This window comes from Trichechus manatus, unplaced genomic scaffold (genome assembly GCF_000243295.1).
Source record: "Trichechus manatus latirostris isolate Lorelei unplaced genomic scaffold, TriManLat1.0 scaffold00067, whole genome shotgun sequence".
NCBI lineage: Eukaryota > Metazoa > Chordata > Mammalia > Sirenia > Trichechidae > Trichechus > Trichechus manatus.
The window spans coordinates 13406340-13417527 of record NW_004444003.1 but is presented as its reverse complement, the minus strand read 5'-3'; the positions used below and the strand labels follow the sequence as shown (position 1 = coordinate 13417527).

Here is an 11188-nt window from a genome sequence, read left to right as displayed (position 1 = left end):
GACAGAGCTGGAGAAAAATGTAGAACAAAATTCTAACTCACCAATTGAAAAAAAAAAAAAAAAAACTACCAGACTTACTGGTCTGACAGAAACTACAAAAATCCCAAGAGAATGGCCCCCGGACACCCTTTTAGCTCAGTAATGAAGTCACTCCTGAGGTTCGCCTTTAGTCAAAGATCAGACGGGCCTATGAAACAAAACAAGACTAAATGGGCACACCAGCCCGGGGGCAAGGACGAGAAGGCAGGAAGGGACAGAAAAGCTGGTAATGGGGAACCCAAGGGCAAGAAGGGGAGCGTGTTGACATGTTGTGGGGTTCACAACCAACGTCACAAAAAAAAACGTGTACTAATTGTTTAACGAGAAGCTAGTTTGTTCTGTAAACCTTTATCTAAAGTACAACTAAAAAAAAAAAAAAATTACAGCCTTGGAAACCCTACGGTGCAGTTTTACTCCATCCTATACGGTCACTTAAAGTTGGAATCAACTCGATGGCAATGGGATTTTTTTTTTTTTTAAAGAATAGAAAAAAAAAAGGACCGCTTTTTACATTGCTAGAAGAATAAAACACATAGTAGCACAGATATAATGCAGTAAAACCTATGAAAGCCAGAACCTGTGTAAGGTGGAAACCTGTCAGAAGGAAAACTCAAATATTTTCCACTAACATAAGGCGTTGCTATGAATCTGAATCGACTTGATGGCAACAGGTTTGGTTTTGGGTTTAATAGAGAGCGACAGAAAAGAAGAAACTGCACCCTGTTAAAGGCAGGAAAACTAGCAAGGACCGGAAAAACAAGGCAGTCTCGTCAAATTCCAGCTCTCAGACGTTTCACTGTACTTTAAGCTTTGCTTTAAAACACAGGATGAAGTCATTAATTACTGATAAAACTCACCAATCACATCTGAGCATAAGGTGTACATTAATGATTCTAAAAATTTGTATCTTCCAAAATTAACAGCTCAAAACTAAAATCTACTACCTATCTGGTGAACACATGTTAACAAGTAAGGCACATTAAAGTCACAGAAAATACTGAGTTTTCTTTTTTTTTGGATTAAAAAATCTAGTCTTCCCATCATATGTCAAGAATACTGTTAACTTTTACCAGAAACTTTACATATATTAGTCAACATATTAGTCTTAAATCTAATAAATGAGAGTATTCCACATTTAATCTCCATCCTTTGAATTCATCCATAAATTACCTAAGCAGGATAAAAATACAAACACACACAAAAAACTAATATTATGAAACCATCTTCAGAATCCAAGTTCTTTATAATGGCATCTGCCACCCATCTGGTATTTCACATTCCTCTACGTAAAAAGAGGTAAGCAACGAAAAGTGTTCCAAGTTTAGCTGTAGCAAAGCTCCAGTATGTGTAAATATGTTAAGTGTGGGAATGGGGGAAGGCCCATATCAGTGATAATGAAGTTTGCTTCCCTTCAGTACCCTACATATAACACTTACTGTTGTTGTTAGCTGCCCTTGAGTCACCCCAGATTTGTGGCAACTCCATGCACAACGGAACAAAACACTGCCTGGTCCTGGGACATTGCCATGAATAGCTGCAGATCAGCCCACTGTGATCCACAGGATTTTCATCAGCTGATTTTTTGGCAGATTGCCAGGCCTTTCTTCCTAGTCTTAGTCTGAAAGCTCTGCTGAAACTTGTTCAGAATCATAACAGGCAAGCCTCCAACGACAGATGGGTGGTGGCTGCGCATAAGGTGCATTGGCTTCCTGAGTCTCTTTCATGTATAACACTAACCAAAAAAATAAACCAAACCCCTTGTCATTGAGTCTATTCTGACTCATAGCAACCCTACAGGACAGAGCAGAACTGTCCCACAGGGTTTCCAAGACTGTAATCTTTACGGAAGCAGACTGCCACATCTCTCTCCCGAGGAGCAGCTGGTGAGTTCAAACCAATGACCTTTGATAGGATTTCCAAGGAGCAGCCGGTGGATTCGAACTGCCAACCTCTTGGTTAGTAGCCAAGCTCTTAACCATCGTGCCACCAGGGGTCCTAAATGGTATACTAGGATCCTGAAAAAGTTAATGGCCCCCTCCCACTTAAGAAAGCAACTTAGGCTTGGAAGAAAATAGTCAAAGTTTATTAATATTCTGATATACTTCCAAATGATCAAACTAAACACCCACTAAAACTTCATATCCTATCAAGTATTTTGTTTTAACTCTACCCGTATGTTTTCTTAGAAGGGTAAACATGATGAATTCACCCGGCTGCTTACTTGAATTACAAAAGTAACTTGATTCAATATGAAAATAAGAAACTGTCTACAAATCTCTTGACAATAATAAATTGCAATATACAATGCATACAGGAGGCATACAGCGCAACAAACTCTTCTACAAAAATATTATAATACCTTTAAAATCCAAATTTTCCTTGAAATCGTGCATGAAAAAGATTCTCAAGTTAGAATTAACACCTCAATTAGTCAAGCATCAGGAAGCTACATTACAGCTATTTAATACACAAAGAGACAGCTCTTCACCATCACTTCTTCCCTAATGTCTCTGTTCTGGAATCATATAGCCTCTTTCACTTCAACGCTCTCCACTCCATCATTCCTTCAGATCATGAAAACTGAATTTGCTGAACACCAGAAATCTGCTGATACGATGTTGTGTAAACCATAACATTGTTGTTGACCATCTGCAGCTATTAAACCAGCTGGTAACTGGTTAGTGAATGCTGCCTCTGTAAGCTCTTTACTTAGTCCATCTGCAGCTGTGACTGCTCCACCGGTTCCTTTCTTTCCTTTCATAGCCCCTCTGAATTTCTGAAGGTATAATTTCAGAGGTTCTACATTAACTGTCAAAGCCCAAGATAGACATGGCAAAGAGAATATCCCCTCCATTAACTGTCTTCCTTTTCTCTTGATGGCATCTTTCACTTGCTTCAGATGTTACAAAGCTGATGAACTCATACATTCTTGAACACATTCTTTGGTATCTTCTGCAATCTTTCCCATTTGAAGTATGGCATTTTTCATTATCCTTGCCACATCTGCAACTGGAAAATGTAAGATATATATCTTGTTCTCTGAAACTTTCTTTTGAACCATTTGTGTCTTCATGATCATTCATGCTGTCCTCAGTATCATCATGAGGCTGTACACCATAATGACCTCCTGCAGAAATTCCTAGTTGAGAGCATCTGTTGCAGAACTGTCACCACCCATCTTTCCCATCCCTTGAAAAGCAAAAAGGGGGCGGGGAGAGGTCTCCTTTTCCACTACTGCCATTCTATTAAGAGTAAAACCATCCTTCCACTTTTCCAGGTGGCGTGAAATACTGTCAGAACTGTTTTGTCTGTGGTGCTTAAGAACACCTCTCTAAAAAGATGTCTAATCTTTGCAAATTTCAACCTTAGTCCAATCCGAAAGGCTTCCTTTCCACCTCTGGAGCAAGTCTAGGGACAACGAGCCCTCAGATGGCTGCATTCTTTACGAATAAACCAGACTGCGGGGAAACTAAATCCATTCCTTCCTCCCGGGGACTTCGCTTCCTCCCCACGAAGGTGGCGGGGCGGGGTGGGTTGTGGAGTGAGAGGGTGGAGGGGAACCGGCCCCACAACCCGTTCCTGCTGAGCGGTCAGTACTGCTTGTGTGGGGCGGACAACCCCCACGTTAAACCCCCGACTTGCCTGGTCAGACCTTCCAGGCCTCCAACCCGGCACCCAACGCCGCCACGTGGGGCGTAGGATGCCGCCGGCAGACAAAGCGGCCAGCCCACCAACCCCGGTGGGCGGGCGGGCGGACGGGCGGGAAGGGGGCGCTCCCCAGAGATCCTCATGCAGCAGCGGGCGCCAAAGGGGCTCTGTCTGCCAGGCTGCCGCGGCGGGATCCGGGCCAGGTTCCGGACCAGGGACCCCCGGGCTAGTTCCGGTACAAAATGGAGCTAGCCCTGGGCGCCGCGAGAGGGTCCCGACAGCACCTCGGCTCCCTCTCCTCGGCCTCCGGCCAGGAGGCCAACAGCGGCAAGTGGACTACAAAGAGCCGCGCAGCCGCCCAGTGCCCGCAGCGGGAGCAGTCTCGCAGGCGCCAGCCCAGGCCCTGGTACCGGCGGAAGGCGGGTGCCCCGGGCGGTGGTGACACTGCGGCCACTGCTGTATTTTTAAGTTCTTCTGTGATCAGAAAACTAACAGAAAACAAATGCGCACGCAAAAATGAGATTAGGAAAACAAAGTACTAATAGCGTAATATATGATCTCAAGGCTACTTATCAAAATACAAGGAAATTTTATTAACCAGAAAAATTTTAAATCAGTTAACTATCTCAATGGTATATATATCACAGTAATAGCATAATAAAAAAATGTTCGTTAGTTTTCAGCAAAATAAGTGTTTCTTTAAATTTCTCTGCCCCTCTAATGCATCTCATTAAAAGCTTACTCAATATGAATATTAGTGATGGTTGTACAATGTGATCTGAAGTAATTGGTTTTACCGAATCGTGCACGTGAAGAATGTCGAACTGGCAAATGTTGTGTTCTCTATATTTTTACAATAAAAAAAGATACAAAACAGTAAAAAAGGTCAGTGATACAATTAAAAAAAAAAGCTTACTCATTAAAAAATTACTTTTCCTGAAACTTGCCTCTAAATATACTATTTTCCTGCTAAAAATCCTTGCTCACTGCCTAGAATGCAAAGTTCAAATTTCTTAGCCTAGTATATTCAACATTCTTGGTGATATGCCTTCTTTTCATCTCTATTTCCCATTACTTTTCATACCTTCTGTTTCAGGTATAACGAACTACCAGTACTCCCCATTCCTGAATACATCCCCTTCTTCATACCAAATTTCATATTACTATTATACTAGTATACTAAAATATATCTGATTTTACTTGGATTTTCTATTGGGCTAGCATGCTTAAGGCTGATTTAAAATACAGACTGCCTACAAAACATTTAAAACTTCAGAAAGTAAGACATTTGTAAATACTGGCCCTATAATCACTACTGCAGTTAAAGTTCTTTGTCTACAGAACTTTAACTTAGCTATGGCAAGGGATTCAAGGAGCAGCAAATCTAAGATTGAGTAAATCTAAATGACAATCTAAATTACAGTTCAGGATTTCTAAATAACGTACAAAAATCTCTCTGAAATTACAAATTCTTAACGAAAAAAAATTTTTAAAAAGCATATCTGAGATGTAAAACAATTTTTTAAACATATAATTGTGACAATAATCTGGTTAAATATCACTAAAATATATATTTCTATTCATAATTCCTTACTAGAATTACTATGGAGAACAGGAAAAAACAAAACAAAAAAAGACCTCTGGGCAGCACAAATAGCTGCGGAGCAAGTTATTCTTATTTTATCTATTATTTCTAACAAGCTTCGTAAATTTATTTCTAAGTCCACAGTTAATCCGATGAGCAAATTAGGTGATGAGAGGCTGCCTACACACGCTGAAAGAAAAGAAAAGTAAAAGTTGCCAGCCTAACAGCAAAGAGAGAGGGGAAAAAAATTGAAAAGCAAAGAAAAGAACTCAAAACGTAGAGCAGTCTGAGACTATTCAGCAAGGAGGGCAAAAGTTCTTACAAAGCTTACTAGGCCTTAATGGCTTCATTAAGTGATAAAACCTGTAGAAAGCAAACTCGTTGCCATCCAGAGATTCCGACTCATAGCGACCCTACAGGACAGAGTAGAACTGCCCCACAGTGATAGCATAGAACAATAATTAATCCCAATGATATGAAATCTTAATTAACACATAAATTACTTATGTTCCTTAGTTTGTTAAGAAGTTGTGATATCATTTAGAAAGGCTTTTATATAAAAGTTTTGGTTCTTTAAACGGATAACCCTTGATTCTTTATAAAATACAATTGTTGGAAGACTCCATTTATACAGAATGCTAAATTTCTTCAAGGCAGAGAATGAAGATTTTACTCCAGTTTATACCAAATCCTTTTATGCATTCTTTATTAAAATTATTATCAATATTTATGGATTAATATGACCTTATTTTAGTCTTAACTGATGCAAAACAATGACAATAGTAATCAACAGAGAAACTCCAACACCTCCTTACACTTCCTTTTAAATGTAGTAAGCAAACCTCACTAAAAGTACTTGACACACAGGTATCATGTCATATTTGGTACCCGTACCTGTAGAGGAAACTTTAAATGCCTTTCTTTGGGTTCTTAAATCTCAGGCACTAAATATTTACAAACCAAAAATTAAGAAAATTAAATGGCATGTTCACTCCAAATACTCAAAATTAATTCTAATTTAAGTGTTTTAATTTTGGTGGTCTCTTGACTTAACTAAGCAAATTCCCTATATCACTGAAAATGAGGGTATAACATTTACCATTATCAAAATCATCCTATCACTGCTATTTTTTTCAACACTTTATTGTATTTTTTGTGAAAGTTTACACAGAAATTAGGTTCTCATTTAACAATTTCTATACATTCTGTTCAGTGACATTGGTTACATTCTTCACAGTATATCAGCATTCTTGTTATTTCCATTTTGGTTGTTCTGTTTTCATTAATCTAGCTTCCCTGTACCCCCTGCCTTCTCATCTTTGGTCTAGGGTAAATGTTAACCATTTGGTTTCATCTAGACGATTATTTTAAGAAGCACAGTATTCACAGGTAATATTATCTATTTTATGGGCCAATCTGTTATTTGGCTGAAAGGCGACCTCTGGGAGTGGTTTGAGTTCCAAGTTTAAGTAATATCTCAGGGGTTCTGCTAGTCTCTACTGGAGAGTAAGTCTGGCTTTTTTTTAGGCATTTGTGTTTTGTTCTACATTTTTTTCCCATTCTCTCCAGGACCATCTATTGGGTCCCTGGTTGGAACAGTCGACCACTACTCTTCTATCAACGATGGAATAATGTAAATGACCTAAATTGATAAAATTCTCAAAGATCATCTCACAAAACCATCTAGGAAGGTTCACAGGGTATTAAAGTCATCCCAGCTATAAAGTGAACAGAAATTGATCTTATTTCTAATTAAGTATGCATCTACCACTCATCAAAAAGTTCACAATTAATACAAGTGAAAATTTAAATAAGGTGCATTATCTTCACTTGGTTGTTACACAATAAGACTTGCCATTTTTGATACAAAGGGATGCCTCTGAACTTGGTATGTACTAACCTGCATGATGATAGATTTGCACTCATTTGTCATATTTAACAGACTTTCTTAATTATAAGCAAATCTGAAAGACAGACAACAACCTTAGAAAAACAATGGAACGAACAGGCTCTTACAGCATTCTGGTAGCAACAATATCCATTCCAATGGGCAAAATCCACCACAAACTACTAAGCCCCAGCTCTGAATTTCAATTAGAGACTTAAAAAACAAAACAAAAACTCTATAGTGGGTAGGCCTATTCATTTAGGATCCAACAGTGTTCCAACTCACCACTGAAAAAGAAATTGAACTTAAGCCCTCACATTGGAAATGGTTAAATGGCTTTCTAGATAAGTGATCTCATCTATTTGGAACTATTTCCTAGCCAGTCACATGTCTATTTCTAGACTGGTCAAACATTCAGAAACATTCAGAAATGAGTATTCTCTGAAAATCACCATAAATCATTATAAACAGAAAAATGATATACCAGTGATTTTAATGATTAAAAAATCACTTTACCAGAATAATATGCTATTCTAATTCTTAACAGTAGTTTCATAAAAAATTAGCGAAATAAAAGTTCAGAGGTTTTTTTTCCTTGTCTAGAGAAACCTAAAATAGTTATTTTAATGTTATCTGAAAAAATTAATTTAATTCTGAGAGATTACAATGCATTTCAGCTCATCTGAAGTGGTGGTTTGCATTAAATGACTCAGGAGTTTGAGGTCAGATTTACAAAATACACAAGATTTACATTAATGTTCATCTTATTAAGACAAGAAGTAGTCCAAAGACAGAATTTCAAATTTCCAAAGAAATCTGACACTCAAACCTGTCCTCTCTTCAAATGGATTTTTTTTTTTTTTTTTGCAAGATGGATAGTTTTCCTTTTCTTAAATGAGTATGAAGACAAAGAAGTACAAAATACAACACCTGCCTGCATTACTTCCAGAATATTATCTCAAGGTCTCTAAGCAGACATATACCCAGGAAAATAAATATACCATGGTATCAGGAACAGCTTGCATTCATATTATTATTGTATGTAATAAGATATAATTATGTTGTTACTGATTTATCTTCTAAACCCCTGAAGAGAATACAGTAGTAGAGAGAGAACTTGGCCTCTAGCAATCCATCACCTATCCATTTCTTAGGGGAAAGCATCTAGAAGACACAATAGAGACAGGGGACAAACCAAACAAAAGGAAAAGATGGCAAAGGTCAGGTGGGAAAGCATTTGACAGACAAGTTTTAAGACATAAACTCATTTCCATTCTACAAATGCTCAATAAGTGGAGTGAAGAGGGTGGCTAAAAGGAATCGATAATGTTTCTTATTTAGGGCTGAGAGGATAAAAAACTAATTTCTTCATTTTCTCCGAAAATGAAAGTTAATTAAACCAACAATTACCAAACAGTGATTACCCAATGACTTGTCACAAAATCTTTGCCTAGCTTTGGCAACCGAAGACTGACTACTGGTTGACGGCTAAACAGGAACTGTAACTGCAAGTGTCCTCCACCCTCCCCCCCGTCCTGTGCTTTTCCGTTTCCTATTCGAAGAGTCGTCAAACCAAAAAGGGAGGTGGAGGAGCATCGATACCCCAAACCAGGTTTGTTTGTTTTTAAATTCTGTGGGAAAGTGAAACTCTCTTTTCCCACCTATTTTTATTTCGCCATTAGTATTCATCATTTACTTGACTGGCTTCACGAATTGAAGTTCTGGGTTTTCAATTTCCTGGTCTTTTCCTTCCAGATTAGACAACCTACTCCAACCAGCAACCGACCTAAACTGCCATGAGGGTATAAGAGTGCTAGATACTGCCGCAGACTGAAACTCCTTCAGAACTCATCCATCCCAACCTGCGAAAATTCTCTTTCCCGACAACCTTCAGAACCACCTCCTCTTTGGAGGAAAAAAAAAAAAGACAACGACGAAAGTATTCACGAAAGGAGATGCAAAACCGCAGGCGGGCTCGCCCTCAGAAGGCAATACCCAGTCGCCTGCAAACCTGGGGATTCAGGAGAAATACAGACAGGCCGACTCTTCGTGTCCACACTGAAGGGTGAGCCCACACCTCACACATCTACAAGTCGGAGAAAAAGGAAGACAGTCCGGTAAACTAGAGGGACAACTGGAGAAGGAGACCGGAAGACCTGCCCGGAAGACTAGCGGTTGTGCGGGCCGGAGCACCGGCGGCCGCAGCCGCCCCTGCCCCGGCCGCATCGACTTCGCCGAATAGCCCCGGTCCGGGATGGGGCCGACTCCCCCGCCCCCTAGCGCCGCGTTCGGCCCACACAAGCTTTGGGGCTCCTCGGCCGCGGCCACTGCCTGGAACTCACCGTCAGGCCGGTGCCCAGCACGATCACGTCGTACTCCTCATTCATGGCGGGGGCAGGGAGAGGATGGAAGATAAGAACAAGGAGAAAGCGCAGGGATTCTATAGAGCGAAGGGGGTTATATATCAACCCCAAGGCGGCGGTGGAAGAGCTCAGGCCGATTTCGGAGACCAAGAGAAAAAGGAAGACAGAAGTAAAATGGAGCTGAGAAGAAGGCGAACCTGCCCGCCACCTCAGACGGGAAGAGAAGAGGCGGGAAGGGAGGGGGGAGAGAGGCGGGGCGGGCGACCGGTTCCCTCCGCAGACTGGGGGGCGGGACTTATAGGGAGGTGCAACGTCGGGCCATCAATCACGCTCCTCCTTCTCTCTCATTGGCTACTTTCCTACCACTGGCCCAATCATCTTCCTCTCAGACTTCACGCGAGAAGAGGTTGGGGCGTAAACAGCTTAGATTCCGGTTGCCCACCTGGTCCACTGCCACCGTGGTTGAGGGGCGGAGGCGGTGGCGGTGGCGGTGGCTTGGCTCTGGTGATTGAATGTGAAGGACCTATGGCCAGAAGCTAGAGTGGCCGTCAACTAAATACTCCCGCAATTTCTGTGGTAACTCAGTCGCCTCCAAAGTCTCTGAGCCTTACTGCTACCTTTGGACTTTGAGCTGGTGTGCGCTTTCTTGTGTTTGCGGCGGCCACGTGCGACGTGGGGGGACTCTTAAACCCCGCTGCGAGTGTCTCGAAAAGTGCAGGCGCTCTGTTTGCTGCTTGTGCGAGGAATGCGAACCGGGGAAGGCCCATCTCCCAGTCCCGCAGACCCTACTCGCGTGTCTCTCGGATTTGCAGCTCTTCGTGCGTGGCCTGGGATTGCTGACTGGGGAGGTTACGTAATGTGGCGTGACACTCCCTGTTGCCTACGGACGGGATGGGCTGGTGGGACTTTAGAGCTGCAGCTGAGCGTGTGCTTCAGACGTCCAGGCAACCAGCCTCCGTATGCTTGAGCACTACCTGCAGTTGCACCTATTTTTCTATTTGTATTGTTTTCTTTCTATCCTGCCTCCTTCTTTTTTGTCCCCCCAAAAAAGGAAAAAGGACTCTACACATCTGAAAAAGTTTGGAAATTACATGTATTTGCTTTTTTCTTTTTCTTAACCTATGTCATTCTTGCTTTTGGTGCGTTGTTCATGCCCGTGTGGGGCCTTAGGAAGTTTGGGAGAAAGGGAAAAAAAACCTCTTAAAAAAAAAAAAAAAAACCTGAGCATAAATAATGGGGAAGGCCATATTTGATTTGGAAGCACATCTGCGCCTACTGAGAGCTATAACTTAAGCCAGCTATAAAAATAGTGGCTGACCGGTGTATAAAAGTGTTCAGGCCATGAGCAGAGAGGAAACTATTCATTTGCCCTCCATTTCTCCACTTCCCGTCCCCTCCCCCCGCTTTTTTTTTGGAATCTCTGGCTTTGGGTGTGAGGAAACACATGTAAGTAGAGATTGTGTTCGCTTAATCCAAAGAGAGTAAACCCTGACGTTTACTAGAGAAGAGGCCTTGTAGACAAGTGATTTCCCTAAAGGTGTTGACACTTGTTTAAACCTGTGTTTCAGTCTGCCATAGGTCTGTATATTCAACAGCCAGTAAAGATTTGGTATTTCCTTCAAGATTTGCCTCAAATAGAGCTAGATTAGAACTGTTCAAAGCGAG

The 11188-nt window shown here is 41.2% G+C and overlaps 1 protein-coding gene and 1 pseudogene across 1 annotated transcript in view; both read right to left on the bottom strand.

Annotated features, from left to right (window-relative positions):
* Positions 1–9700, bottom strand: part of GDI2 (GDP dissociation inhibitor 2) — a 56606-nt gene extending 46906 nt beyond the window's left edge. Inside the window, exon 1 of the mRNA XM_004379717.2 lies at positions 9503–9700. Within this exon, the coding sequence (XP_004379774.1) occupies positions 9503–9547 (45 nt within the window). The 5' untranslated portion in view covers positions 9548–9700. The remainder of the gene's footprint in view (positions 1–9502) is intronic.
* LOC111821137 (nuclear transcription factor Y subunit beta pseudogene) lies at positions 1921–9477 on the bottom strand (annotated as a pseudogene).
* Positions 9701–11188: the final 1488 nt, after the last annotated feature.